At 53.9% G+C, this 13,585-nt stretch overlaps 6 protein-coding genes across 6 annotated transcripts; 3 read left to right on the forward strand and 3 right to left on the reverse strand.

The window, feature by feature from the left end:
• Nucleotides 1-614: 614 nt before the first annotated feature.
• On the forward strand, nt 615-1,686 carry AYO21_00100 (hypothetical protein; the record flags this gene model as incomplete). The annotated part of the gene is made up of 5 exons (XM_022650092.1): nt 615-680; nt 737-812; nt 885-1,210; nt 1,336-1,434; nt 1,516-1,686. The coding sequence occupies 5 exons, from the start codon at nt 615-617 to the stop codon at nt 1,684-1,686; spliced, it is 738 nt and encodes a 245-aa protein (XP_022517418.1).
• Nucleotides 1,687-1,989: 303 nt separating this feature from the next.
• Nucleotides 1,990-3,313, forward strand: AYO21_00101 (hypothetical protein; the record flags this gene model as incomplete). The annotated part of the gene is made up of 2 exons (XM_022650093.1): nt 1,990-2,233; nt 2,328-3,313. 2 exons carry the CDS (start codon nt 1,990-1,992, stop codon nt 3,311-3,313), a joined length of 1,230 nt encoding a protein of 409 aa, XP_022517419.1.
• Nucleotides 3,314-3,944: 631 nt separating this feature from the next.
• Nucleotides 3,945-4,911, reverse strand: AYO21_00102 (hypothetical protein; the record flags this gene model as incomplete). Its single annotated transcript, XM_022650094.1, has 2 exons — nt 3,945-4,588; nt 4,902-4,911. 2 exons carry the CDS (start codon nt 4,909-4,911, stop codon nt 3,945-3,947), a joined length of 654 nt encoding a protein of 217 aa, XP_022517420.1.
• A 1,050-nt stretch (nt 4,912-5,961) lies between these two features.
• Nucleotides 5,962-7,513, reverse strand: AYO21_00103 (hypothetical protein; the record flags this gene model as incomplete). Its single annotated transcript, XM_022650095.1, has 3 exons — nt 5,962-6,447; nt 6,500-7,118; nt 7,206-7,513. 3 exons carry the CDS (start codon nt 7,511-7,513, stop codon nt 5,962-5,964), a joined length of 1,413 nt encoding a protein of 470 aa, XP_022517421.1.
• Nucleotides 7,514-9,346: 1,833 nt separating this feature from the next.
• AYO21_00104 (hypothetical protein) lies at nt 9,347-11,951 on the reverse strand (the record flags this gene model as incomplete). Its single annotated transcript, XM_022650096.1, has 6 exons — nt 9,347-9,872; nt 10,010-10,192; nt 10,297-10,946; nt 11,005-11,085; nt 11,146-11,459; nt 11,519-11,951. The coding sequence occupies 6 exons, from the start codon at nt 11,949-11,951 to the stop codon at nt 9,347-9,349; spliced, it is 2,187 nt and encodes a 728-aa protein (XP_022517422.1).
• Nucleotides 11,952-12,495: 544 nt separating this feature from the next.
• AYO21_00105 (hypothetical protein) lies at nt 12,496-13,437 on the forward strand (the record flags this gene model as incomplete). Its single annotated transcript, XM_022650097.1, has 1 exon — nt 12,496-13,437. One exon carries the CDS (start codon nt 12,496-12,498, stop codon nt 13,435-13,437), a length of 942 nt encoding a protein of 313 aa, XP_022517423.1.
• Between the last annotated feature and the right edge of the window lie 148 nt (nt 13,438-13,585).

Consider the following 13,585-nt stretch of genomic DNA (forward strand, 5'->3'; position numbering starts at 1 on the left):
TTGCTTCCAGCGCCATATTTCAAGAATGTGAAGCAAATCAGACAGCGACAAATGCACAAAAAATGACCATCTTGCACAAGGCCCTCATTGCTCTCACAATCCTTTTTCGCCGTGGCAAGCTATTGACCTTTTTGTACCTCGTCCGCTGATTTCCTGTATGGCATTGGCAGATCTCGGGCATGATGAAGCCTGCACCTCCTGCTTTCCCCAGTTCTGGACCACAAAGATGCTCACTGGAGCAATGCGTAGAAACACCCGTCTTTTAGATGTCTTTGCGTGTTGTCCAGTCCTAAGATGTATTTCTGCAGCTCCGGGTCATATATGAGCCCGGGCTATGAGTCGACAGTGCTGAAATCCCAGAGCCATTTGGACTGATTGCAGAATATCTGGCTGAATGTAGCCCGAGAGCAGAAAGAAGTAGATATCCTGAACTCCGAATTCGGAGCGGGCAGACACCGACATGTGCCATTCCGTCAAATAAAACACTACAGCCCTCCCTCCAACTCTCCCCCTCTCAATGTATTGATAGTGCTGGAGCGTACTCGACGATTCATATCGAGAATCACAGTTACTCTCTTCCCCCACCAAAGGTAGTCCTTATCGAACCCGATATCATGACCACCGAAAAGCCCGATCTCCAAGAAAAGCTTCGCCAGCTCGGCGAATACTCGCCCTGCGATGTAAGTACATTTGTGTAGTCCATGACCCTTGTACGGTCAGCCTGACAGGAGACAAGGTATCAGATGCGCTTCTAAAGCTGCAGAAGGTCAAGCCAGGAGAGGTCGCGAGGGCAGGCTATCTCGCCGACATTGGTGTGCTACTACTTTTTTCTCAACCTCGACCAGGGTCCCAGGCGAACCTCCATAGTTGACGAGAACACGCAGTGCCTTTTGCCCTACCGCAGTCGAGCAGAGATGCCACGGATCCTCCCCCGTCAAAGGTGATTGGGCCGGCATGTACCTTGAAGCTGGTGCCGAAGAACTCGACACCAGAGTCGGCGCCGCCAGTGGAAAACTCCATCCCCAAGGGGAGTCACTGGGTCGACCTGACGGAACCTGGGACCGTCGTCGTTATTGATCAGCCGCCGGACCAGAAGTGTGCCGCCGTGGGGGGCATCATGGCACAGAGAATGAAAATCAGAGGCGTTGCCGGGTGTGTCGTTGGTGGGCGCGTCAGAGATTTGGCAGAGCTGAGAGAGTCTCAATTGCCGGTGGGTTAAAAACCAACAACATCAATTATGTTTGACGAACGAACGAACAAACGGCCCTTGCTCTCTGCCCGGTGTCTGACAAGTTCTTTTCTGTCCCCTGATCCCTTCCCAAACTGACCAAATAGATATTCGCCCTGGGCAAGTCCACGGTCGGAACGAACGCCGAGGCAACAGCATACGCTCGCAACGTCCGAGTGTCGATAGCCGGCGTCGATGTCTGCCCGGTAAGTAAATTGAACGGGACACCGCTCCCTCGATTGCCCACTATGGTCCCTCGATATGTCTCCTGACCTCTCTGGTTCTAGGGCGACATCATCTTCTGCGATCCACTGGAAGGGGCGGTGGTCATCCCTCGGGACCTGCTCGATGATACCCTGTCACTGATGCCCAAGCTCGTCGCCGCGGACGACAAGGTCAAAGACGCCGTACAGGGGGGCATGACCGTGGCAGAAGCGTTCAGGACTTTCAGAGTCTGAGAGCAAACATCAGACAGGGGGGCTAGCTAGCTGTTCACCGCTGCCGTCGCCCGTGACAGAGAACAATGGAATGACAAAGTCACTCGCATTCACACAATTCCTTTGCTACCGCGCCCCAAGGCAAGTTTATTCACCGCGACAATAGATATTTATTTACATTACATATATATATTTATTTATTTCGTTCTTGGCAAGGCGCCACGCTCCGCTGCGCTCTTCTCTTTCCCCTCCAGCGCATTCACTACCCAAGATCATTTCTGCTTCGGGTTACGGAGCTAGCTGAGCTATCGCTGACAACACTACATGGCACGACAAAGACAGCATAACGCTGCTCACGATCCCAGTAGTATACCTTTTGTCTGTCTGGAGAGCACACGGATCACCACCGCACTCGAAGACGCCCCCAAAATGTACCGCTTGAACGGTTCTGCCCCTCAAAACAGGTCTACCTGTGTCCCTGCATCGACTGGAGAAGTTGGCCATGGTCCCAAACAAAGCAATCAAGCCCGTGTGCAAGCAATGCGGATGTCGATGCTGGTGGCGCTTGGTAAGTGCTTTCACATTTTCCTCTCTCTCTCTCACGAGGGAGCCATATCACCACGAAGTCAAACAAGACCATCTCTCTCTAATACCTGGACTAGAGGCGGAGGCTCTTCCGAGTCCTACACGTTCGACTTCCATGGCCGAGGTCGATTTGACCGCGGGGGTGTGGCAACCCACAGCTGGCGCACACCACCCTACCGACTCCTCACCCGAACCTGCCGCCTTTCGGTTCTGGAGAGAGATCCGAGCGAGGCCAGAGACACTAGAACTCTTCTTGGGACACGTATTCGCGCTGAAACCGACGCCCGGCGATGTCGTCCGGCCTTTCTACCGGCAAGGGAAATTGGCCGGGTACATCAGGACGGGGTCCGCGGACATGGTCGAGCAGGACAACGTCGACCTGCGCGCCATGCGGGTCAGCAGGGAATTCCGCGACGTCGGCAGCCGCCTGGTCTACGGGCGATACACGTTCTGCTTCGACGACGCCCAAAACTGCCGGTGGTGGACCAAGCACATCGGCCGCCAAAACTTTGCCAACCTGCGCGCGGTCAGTGTCCGCGTTGAATCAGGGTGGACCGTGCCCTGCGACGACATCTGCAGCGTGGACCTTTGCTTCGAAGAACAGTGGCAACGCTTCTTCACGTGGATGAGGTATCGCCACCGGATGGACGCGCTGGTCCTCGACTTTTCGCCGTGGAGACCCGTCCCGACGTACAGAGAATTGAGCGACGAGCGGAGAGCAGAGGTCACCGAGTGGCGAGACTCGTTGCTCGCCACGCTGTCCGAACTCCGTGGTTTCACGGTCGTCAAGATCGTCGACCGCTATGAAGTCGCCATCCCCGCCGCAGACAAGGACGAGTGGTGCGCGACGATGACAGAGGCCCGCGAACCACCACCACCTCCTCCCCCGGTCGACACACCGTCCATGCCACTCGGACAGATTCTGAAGCGTCTCCGGGAGATGAGGAGACAGCAAGAGTACCGCGAACGGCTGGACCGGCGCGAACAGAAGCAAAAACGAAAAGAAAAGAAGCAGCAGAAGAGGTTCCTGAGGCAGAGCCAGGCCGACGAGTACAGCAGCTAACGACGAGGCCACGGCAAATAGTAGGTCTAGTTCTCTCCAGGAAAAGGTTCGGAATGTATAGCTAGATATCGGTCGGTATTTTGGAGGCTGGCGAGCGCGAACGCCTCTGTCTTGGATCAGGGGTGCCCAGCCTCAGAGCAAGGTGGAAATCAGCATTAAAACCTCAGCTCAGGACGGAGAGGTTGTTCATGTAATGCAGGCTCAGACTTGGATATCTGCCCGGAGAGAGGATAAAGCAGGATTTTCTGCACAAACGAGGAGGAAACGTGCACAACAAGCATCGGTTACGCGCATTATGCAGCTGTCGTGCATAGATCCCCTTCCGATAGCTGGGAAAGGATCTCGGGGAGTTCACACAAGCAATCATCACGCATGAGTAAGACAGATAGACCATCGACAGAAGCAGCAAGCTCTAGACCATGTGGCCTGGGCAGACGCCAGATGCCGGTCAGTGATGAAGATTAAGTTCCCAGGTGTATGCACCTCTACACATCGCCATTTCGCTGGAGGCAATGTCCCAAAGCAGCCTTGTGCTGTTGGCTACAACATATTTGGCCGAAAATACAGTTCCATGAAAAAGTCCGTTCCCAATCCTCTAAAATCCCCACTGGTCAAGGGATTCACCCCTTCTTTAGTCCTCGGTCTTGAAGGCGGTGACCCGGCTCTTGATGACTTCCTCGTCCTCCTCGATGTCCAGCTCCCGCAACTCGCCGGTTCCGACATTATAGATTAGAGCATGGACTTGGAGGCCACGTTCATCCATCGCGTCCAGGACGATCGGGTTCGCCAGGAGCACTTTGACCCCGGCCCGAACGTTCAACTCGACCATCTTCAAGCCCCGCTGTGTTTCGTCCAAGCTGTTCAAGAGAGACAGGTTCTCTTGGCGAATTGCTCGGAGTGGCATCAGCCAGGTGTCAATCAGGCCAAGTTTCTTGTTGCCTAGGGCCGCCGCGATACCTCCACAAGAGGTGTGGCCGCAGATGATGATGTGCTTAACCTTCAGGTATTGGACGGCATATTGAATGACCGAGAGGGAGTTGATGTCTGTGTTGACCAGGATGTTGGCGATATTGCGGTGGCAAAATATTTCCCCGGGCTTCAGGCCCAGGATGGTGGTCTCTGGGCAGCGCGAGTCGGCACATCCGATCCAGAGAATCTGAGGTGATTGGCCCTTGGCCATGGACTCGAAAAGCTCAGGATCGGTTTCGGCCAGAGAGCGGCGCCATAAGCTGTTGTTGTTGAAGGCCTTGGTGTAGGCATCACTATTGGTGTCTGCTGTTGCGGCGCATTGTCGTCAGTAACGGTTCCTCGGCGTTCAAAATGTGAACAGGGGTGACGTATGGACAGCACAGGACACGTGACGTCGGGATTCCAAGGAGGAAAAAGTGTTGAGGGACGGGAGCCGATTGAATGCAGTGCCATCCACACTGCAAGTTGCAGCTCCTTCTCAGAAACACGCAGATGATGAGCTGGTGTTACGAGTGTATCGCGGGTTCAAACTGCACAGTCATGTCTTTTTTGGGGGGAAAAACCGTTGGTATGCTCATCACCATGGACCGAGTGGAACCAAAAGCTGAAGGTTACCCACCTAGAGGCATTGTGCTTGGATCTTCCCTGTCCTCGTCTTCTTCGTCTTCTTTCAGGTCGGCTGGGTGTCTGTGGAAGTGGTGAGAACAGTAGGATCGGACAGAAGTAGAAGAAGAAGGTGGCCGGCAAGATACGGAGGGTAGAAGGGGGATTAAAAATGAAGACGGTGTAGGTGGTGGTGTTGGCAGTTGTGAAGAGGACGGGGCCGGAGATGGTGGGAACGCAGTAGTAGACGAGAAACCGGTGACGGATCTACGCTGCAGGTGGAAATCTCGGAAGTTCTTTTTTGGTCTTGGTCGTGTTCGTGGCTGGAGCTGGCTCCGCGCCTGAAGGAGTCGCGGCTGCTGATTGGAAACGAGATTTGAAGAGATGGTGAGACGTCGCAGCAGAGACGATGCAGGCCGGCATTCTATCACCATGGCGAGGAGGGAAGATTGGGGAGCAGGGTGGCCAGGTCAAGAAACCAAGGACTGAGTAACCATGGGAATTTTTCCAGAGAAGATGGGGGAATTTTCTCCCTGAGATCTTCGGTTTCCATTGTGGTGGATAACGAGTTGAGGAAACGGAGATTGATTGGTGGCTGATAGCAAAGATAGATGAGATTTATGACGGTGACGAGATTTTGAGCCAGTCAAGCCAGTGCCTTGTTGGCGTGGGGAGCCCGGAATGAGGTCCGTGGCTGCCTAAGTCATAGTGCCATCTTGTACTTAGGGGTAAACGGGGAAAATTGATTGGGGGGCCTACGCTGATGCAGGCCACAAATGGACGGACGTCGGGGGTTGTTGAACTTGTTGAGCTGCCTAACAACGGGCTCTAAGTTGGATGGGGACCAAGGGGGGGGGCCACTGGGGGCTTAACTATAACCAAACTACTGGCTGGGCAATCCGCATGGGTGCGGGCCACGATAACCACCACGGGCTTCCCCGGGCCAAGAACAAAACCTCTCCCCCCTGTCGAGTCGTAGCCTTCCTGTACCTACTTGTACTTTTCATTTGAATCCTCATGTGGACTCGGTGCCTCCTACATACGGAACACCTACACAGCTCATCAAGACGGAAGCCCTAGACCTTCCCAGCATCATCCTCGAGCCCGTTGTTATCCACTAGTCCCCACCATTTGTCCCAGAGGCCCTTGGTCACCAGTGTCTGCTCGTCCATCGTCGTTGTCTCCTGCAGATATTCGCAGACCGCGTTCTCTGCATCCCCTTCCGCGTCGAAATACATGATACCAGGGACACTCACCGGACTGAATGCCAGTTGCCAGGTTCGATATGTCGGTGGCAGCAGTTTGTTGGGCTGAATGATGTTTTTGTCCGAACATACAACTTCCGGTCGAGACGCCTTGTTCCGTTTCCTCGCGTCTTCTCCTGCGGCCATGTTGAAGGTACCGTTTACAAAAGAAACCTGCTGCTTGGTCCAGACTCGTGGCATGCGCTTTTTCTCATATAGCTCGATGGCCGTGGGAAGGTCAATGTTGCCGCGAATCACTTCCGAGACGACTGTGCCCAGAAACACCCCGTCTTCCATGGCGGTAGCCGCTCCCTGAGCCTAGAAATACTCGATTAGCATCTCTAGAGACAATCGATGGGCGAGCACCTACCATGTGATTCTGCATCCCGTGAGCCGCATCACCGAGGAGGACCACGTTCTTGTGCTCGTTGGACCACGACTTCATCGGGGGCAGCACCAACAAAGGCCAGATCTGAGTGCTCTTGAGGAGCCCGAGAATCTTGCGTGCAAACGGACTCCAGTCCTTGTACAGGTTGCGGAATTCCTGAATATCCATCTCCTCGGCCTTGGTGACGACGCGGTCCATCTGAAACATGGCCACCACGTTCAGTTCCCGGCCCGCCGAAAGGGGATATAGGAGGATATAACCCTGAGGCCCGATCCAGGCATCAGCCGTGTTCCTCAGCCACATTCTCGCTTCGGGCACCTGGGCGAACACTTCCTCATAAGAGAGCACGCCACGGAATGCCGCAACGGTCGAGGCAGCTTTTGGCACAGTTTCTGGAAACAAGGATTGACGTATGGTCGATCTGAGGCCATCGGATCCGACGAGCAGATCAAAGGTATGCTCAACCCCGTGAACTGTCGTGACTTTGACGCCCTCCTTGGAGTGTTGGAGGGATTGGACGCGGGAGCCGACGATCAGATCGACCCCGTTGCGTCGAGCACACTCGGTAAGTCCTGCGTGAAGGTGATCTCTACGCACCACCCTACATTTGAGACTGTCAGTACATGGCACCCACGATAGAGACGGCCATCTGCAGCACGGTTAAGAGCAGGGGTTGGGACACACGGACCAATGCGGAAAGCCGGTGAGCTTGCGTCCTTCTTTCGGATCGAAGCGACCCAGCAGCTCGTCGTCCAAACCCCAAGTATTGATCTCATCCACGGCGACCAGGTCGTCGCCAATGATCTTGTCCACGTCCCACCGGATCAGGATCCGGGACACATTGGAGAACATCTGGATGCCGGCTCCGATTTCACCCAACTCCTTGGCCGCCTCGAGGAGTGTGACCTTTGCTCCTGCTCGGGCACACGCGATGGCTGCGGTCAGTCCTCCCATACCGCCTCCACAGACCCCGATGCGTAGTTTTGTTGGTGCCATCTTGTGTATCCGCCAGCCAAGGGGAGGTTTTTGTGGTGCGGCACGGTTTCCAAAACAAAAGACAATGAAAAGACCTTAAGAATATGAATATGCCCGCAAAGAAGTTGCTATTCTTTCTTCGCTTTGGCACCCGTGAAAGAAGACAAATATGTCGACCAGCCACGAAAACGGGGGCACCTTTATACCCAGTATCCTTTGTCTCTCTGTGTGTGTAGAGACCTAACCCCAAGGCCAAGGTGGACCTGATGGATGTATGTAGCCGGAGTATAACAGCGCACGGCACACCAGGCTCTTTATATTGTACTCGGAACAAATGAGAAAATGCCTTTTTGGAAACCTCTTGCGCAGGAGCGAGAGTCGGCTGTTATATAGACGTGTAGATGCAGGTGTAGATATAGATATCTACGCGATTCCTTGACTGCGAAGCCGCGGCTGCAACGTTGTGGAGGTTATGGTGGTTATGATGATGCGTGAACGTGGTGGCATGAGAGAGAACACACCAAAGCACCACCCAAGCAAACCACGAACAAATAACATGTCCATTGTCATTCGAGGCTTCTCGGCTCACGGATCTTGTTTACAGACACAGAGACAGACAGGCCGACCGACCGATCGACCGAGCACCTATGGCAGGCATCTTTTGCCCCCTCCCCCCCAGAAAATCTTGTCGTTGTCAGCAGCGGTGACAAGTATTCCACTAGCTATCCCTTACATATAACCGCGGCTCAAAAAAAACTTACTGGGGGTTTGAGGGGCAACAACTGGGGGTAAAGGGTCTCCCCGAGGGGGGGATGGAAGAGGCCGGGGTTTTCGGATTTTATACACGGCCTCATCAATTGGACGGCCCGGACGGGGCCACGATTGAGATTGATTGACTGATTGAGGTTGTGTAGTGGCTTATGCTGCTTATTGTTGTTGTAGTCCTATGGACTTGTACATGCGTACCCGAGGCCCAAGGACACTCAAAAGAGAGAGAAGTTTTTTTCTTCTCGAGTCTACAAGTAGAGACGTGGCATGGCGTGGCGTGGCGTGTGGTGTAGTACGAGGTACAGTAGATGATTATTACCATAACCCTCGTAGCCTTACGCAGACTTGAAATTTTCGGACGTGTGGATTATCGGGTATGTACGAGGTACACAATACACATACATACTTTATACATGTATGTTGGCACGGAGGGATGCAGCAAGCCCCAGCGGTGGGATGAACAAGAAGGGGGTTGTATGTGGCTGTCTATATCTCAGGGTACAGGATACAGGATACAGGATACGAGATACGAGAGATATGTCTGAAAATGTTCAAAAACCTCTGTTACAACGAGGGGACACACACACACGCACGCCCGCAGACAGGAAATTAGCCCGGCCCTGCCCTGCTTTCGCACGCCCTCAGCCGGGTTTGGCATGGACCGAGCTTATGGACCAGATGACGATCCTACCTAGGGAGACAGATACCTAGGATACCCTTCTGTATGTGTACTACGTGTTTGTACTCGGTACAGTCGTCGCGGTTGCGTCGGTCGAAACATCATACGCGCGATATGCTCGGTGTATATAAGCGATCTACATAAGCGACCGTCATAAAAGTGCGAGTCTCGCGTGCCGTGTCTTCCGATATTGGGGCCGCTGTCGTCATGCATCACTGATCGCAATCAGCATCGCGCTTAGAGTGGGAAATAGACAAGTTGTGTGTGTATGTGTGTTTTGCATAAATGGTATCGTCCTGTCGAGACCAACAGAGCCACGTACTAGGCCAGCACAAGGCCACTGGCCATCAAGAACACAACATTACTTATTCTCTCTCTTCTACTTTCTCCGTCGCTTGTTTGTTCTCTCAAACAAGTTCTTCGAACCCTCTCATGATCCCCTCCGCGCCGAACAAAATGTCAAAATCAGCGGCCATGCTAGCCGGGAAACATTCGGCCCAGGTGCTCAGATGGTCTTCCTGTCCCGAGGAGAAGGATTCAACGGCGTCAAACGGGCTGGTAGTGCCAGGGCCACCGCGACCATCAATGCCTGCATCGTATATCCTTGGAACATTTTCAATATCGGCAGTGGTGGTAGCACTAGCAACGGCCAAGTTCGGAAAAGCATTCGAGTAGGATCCTGCTGGTAGAGTAGACGATGCCGTGGTCGATGCCGACGCCGAATCCAACAGTGGTCTCTGGGAGGGTGCCACCTTTTCAAATGCCGCCGTGTAGTATGCAAAGATGAATCTGGCGGCCAAATACTTTTCCTGTAACTGCTGGACCACCAGCATAGCGAGGTCCAGGTTCTGGCTCGCTAGGTGCCATTTCATACCCGTCGATAGGCATTTCGCCACGAAGAGAATCGCAATAATGGAGATGAGCATTGTCACACTGTGAGAGTGGCGGCAAAGTCAGCTCTGGTTCCTTGCTCCCCGGAGACCAAACATAATATGAGACAGTCAACCTCGTCAACCGACTGACAATCAGATCGACTAACGTGTGGAGGGGAAGTGCGTGGTGTGGCCTACCTTTCAGGTGGTAAAAACCGGACGAGCTCCAGCTCGCTGAGTTTTCGGAAGCCGTCTGTTGCCGCAAACGCCGACAACTGACACCCTTCCCACGCGATGCGTGCGCAAATGTCGCTTCCAGGCCGGGTCGGGAGTAAATCATCTTGAAAGACGAAGGGCTTGTACATGGTGACCACCGTGACGCTAAATACGGTAAGAACGGAAAAAATCAATAAGCGTTCCGTGATGCCAGATCAAAGACGAAGGAAAACCTCCAAGGAAAAGAAAGAGCGGAGACACAAACTCACTGATGGAGGATCTGAATGTAGTATTTATGCAACGTCATGGCGATGGGTTCGTTCATACTGGTAAGCGGCATGTCAACTCGACACCTTGGATCAAGGGCTGCTTGCCAACGAGCGAGTTTGTCCTCAAGATACTCGATCACGCTCCAAGACATCGGCTCTTTCCGTGGCCTGTAGACGGACGCAAGCACCTCGCCCAAGATCTGGCTCAATTTAACAATCTCCAGAAATATGGGCGCGTAGTTGTTGCATTTGACCACGATGGCGGCGCTTTCCTCGTTCAGGTTCAAGTTGGCGCTGGATGACGACGTCGACGAGTCCTTCGCGGTGTGCACCAAGTCTTCGAGTGTAAGCTCCTTCACGTCGCAGTCCTCGGCGTTGATGCGGAACGCCCGTCCCATGCCTAGCGCAATGCATCTGTCCCGATAGAAGCAACACCACCAGATTCTTCGCCACAGGCTGCGCTGAGACGGGGGCACATCTGAGAAGCCTGGGTCACGGTGGAGACCGACGCTCTGGCTCAGACTGATTGCGACTCCCACCCAGTGCCAGCTATCGGTGCGGTCGTGGGCTTGCCCCAACCAATAGCCAAGCAACAGGACCGACTGGATCAGACATATCTTGTCTGTTTCGTAGTCGAAGTCGTAGAGTGCCTGGGGAAAGGAGATCAGCTCCATTGCTTTCCAGCGTCCGAGTTGATTGTCAAGTCACCTTGGCTCTTTCGTAGAATCTTCTTTTCATGTGCATCAGCGATGGCCAGCCCGACCTTTTTAGCCCATCTGTCGAGATAAACTAGAAGACTTTCTATCAGGACCTGTAGGCGGATGTGCACTGGGTGGGCTAAATGCTTACGTTGCTTGCAGCAAGGAACATGCTCTGAAGTAAGAGCGGACTGATGCTCTGGATGCCGCCAGCCTCGTACCGACGACGAAAGTCGTAAGGGTCGATGATCGGCAGAATTGGGTAGACATAATCAAAGAACAGCCCAAGGAGTTCGTTTCTCAAATCATCCGACTCTGTTGAGAAAGCCCCCTTGGCCTGTAGGCATGCGTATTCTTCGGGCGACAATTGACGCCTCTTCGGTTGGGGAACTAGGTAATGGGCTTTGGAGGCGATGCTCTTGTCCCTGGCGACATGGAATATAAACCGAAGCGATTGAAGCTCGCCTGACACGTTCTGCTTAGCTGCTTTCACCCACATGGAATATACCACTGTGCAAACCTACCGACATACAGCGGTACCTTGGCTCCGTTTGTCTCGACTGCATCGACAATATTCCGATACGCTTCCACATTGGCCTGGGATTCATACTCATCGCGCGATGGCGGCTGTGATGGCGGAGTGACTGAGGGGTTCGAGTCTGCAAAATCAGTGGTGGCCGGGGGTTGGGTTTGAGCATCCGCAGTTGGTCCAGACGAAGACAACGAAGGAGGCGTGACAGTATGGAGGTGTGAATTCTTGTTCAGCCTTCGCCGTTTATGTTTACCTCTCGCTGAGACGTGCAGTGCACACTGAGTCTGGTCTTGCTGGCAGTTGGAACAGGGTTGGCCAACGAGGACCACATTGCAGCGGACTTTTCTGGCATGACACGCCGTGCACGCGATGGGAGCGCGTCGCTTCTTGACAGGCCAGCCATCGGATGCAGCTGCAGTAGACATCGGGAAATAGTGACTCTGGGGAAGCTGTGAGTTGGCAACATGGAGTGGCCTTGATGCGGAGAAAGGCGACAAAATACCGGGGAGACATTCTCGGTTATATGGTCGCTTGGATGGCTTTCAACCTTCAGCATTGAGCCGAGGGTATAGCAAGGCCATGGATTGGCGCCCACACCTTGGCCCGGATGATGCGGAGTTCGCCCGTCAAAGAGTGATGATATGTGGGTAGCATTGGTGAGAGACATGGGAAGATGAGAGTGAGGCAGTTTGGGAGAGTGTCGTCAGCGTGAGACTGCCAAGCGAAGCACGCACCCGTAAGCGCCCTGCGCCGCTGTGCGGCCTGCAGCACGTCTCCCAGCCTCAGCCTCAGCCTCAGCCTCAGCCTCTATTTGGCGTGTCCGCGTAGGGGCCCGACATCGGCACTTGACACTGTCACCTTTAAACCTCACCGCCCCCCCAACAACTGTTTACTCCTTTATTGACAACGACGAAGCCTGATGACGTGAGTGCTTGGGAGCGACACTGAGAGCGACACCGAATACCGAGTATGAGCACCATCCGCAGGTCCCTCTGGTCGCAGGCAACAACCACAGTGCACCGACACGTCCGAAGCGGACATCCTCCCCAACAACCCTTCCTCAACGAGAGCCTTGGGCTTGCTCATCCTTCAAATCGCCGCTGTTTCCGTTCGTCAGAGGTTGCCATGGGGAGTAAAGACTGGAGCGCAGCTCAGTATCTGAAGTTTGAAGCCGAACGGACCCGTCCAGCAAGGGACCTCCTTGCCCAGGTGCCCCTGACGGCCCCGAAACGGGTGGTCGACCTGGGTTGCGGGCCTGGTAATTCGACAGAGGTGCTCTGGAAGCAGTTCCCACATGCTCACATCGTGGGTCTCGATTCGTCTCCTGACATGATCGAAAAGGCGCGAAAGAGGCTGCCTGAACTCGATTTTACCCTGGGTGACTTGAGCTCGTTTGACCATGCGGAACCCGCCGATCTACTTTACTCCAACGCCGTGTATCAATGGCTGCCCAATGAAAGACGGATTCCAATATTCATCGACTTGATCAAAACGCTGAAGCCGGGCGGCGTGTTCGCTTTTCAAGTACCCGACAACTTTTCAGAGCCCTCCCATGTTGCCATGCGCGAACTTGCCGATGAGGGTCCGTGGTCTGAAACTCTCAGACGACTACATCCAGCTCGCCATCCATTTCAGTCTCCTCAAGAGCTCTACAATCATCTGAAGCCCCTGTGTTCAGATATCAACATCTGGCACACCCATTACTATCACATCCTGCAAGACCATAAGGCCATCGTGGAGTGGGTGAAAGGAACAGGTCTGAGACCATACGTCGATCCTCTGTCTGCTCCGGAGAAAGAAGCATTCCTCGACGCATATTTGAAACGAATTGAGGAAGCATATCCGCCCCTTGTTGATGGAAAAGTCTGCTTTCGCTATCCGCGCCTGTTCCTGGTGGCGGTTCGGGCTTGATTTCTGTGCCTCCCACGTCACCTTTTGCGCCAGTCTGGCAACCCTGTTCGGCATCTGGTCGGTGAGTTTGATGACGCGTAGTGACTGATTTTCTGTTGGGTACAGCTTGGTCCGCAGCCAAATACACCTTCTAGGAGCAGGTGGAGTG

Source organism: Fonsecaea monophora (genome assembly GCF_001642475.1).
Source record: "Fonsecaea monophora strain CBS 269.37 chromosome Unknown Scaff1, whole genome shotgun sequence".
Taxonomy (NCBI): domain Eukaryota; kingdom Fungi; phylum Ascomycota; class Eurotiomycetes; order Chaetothyriales; family Herpotrichiellaceae; genus Fonsecaea; species Fonsecaea monophora.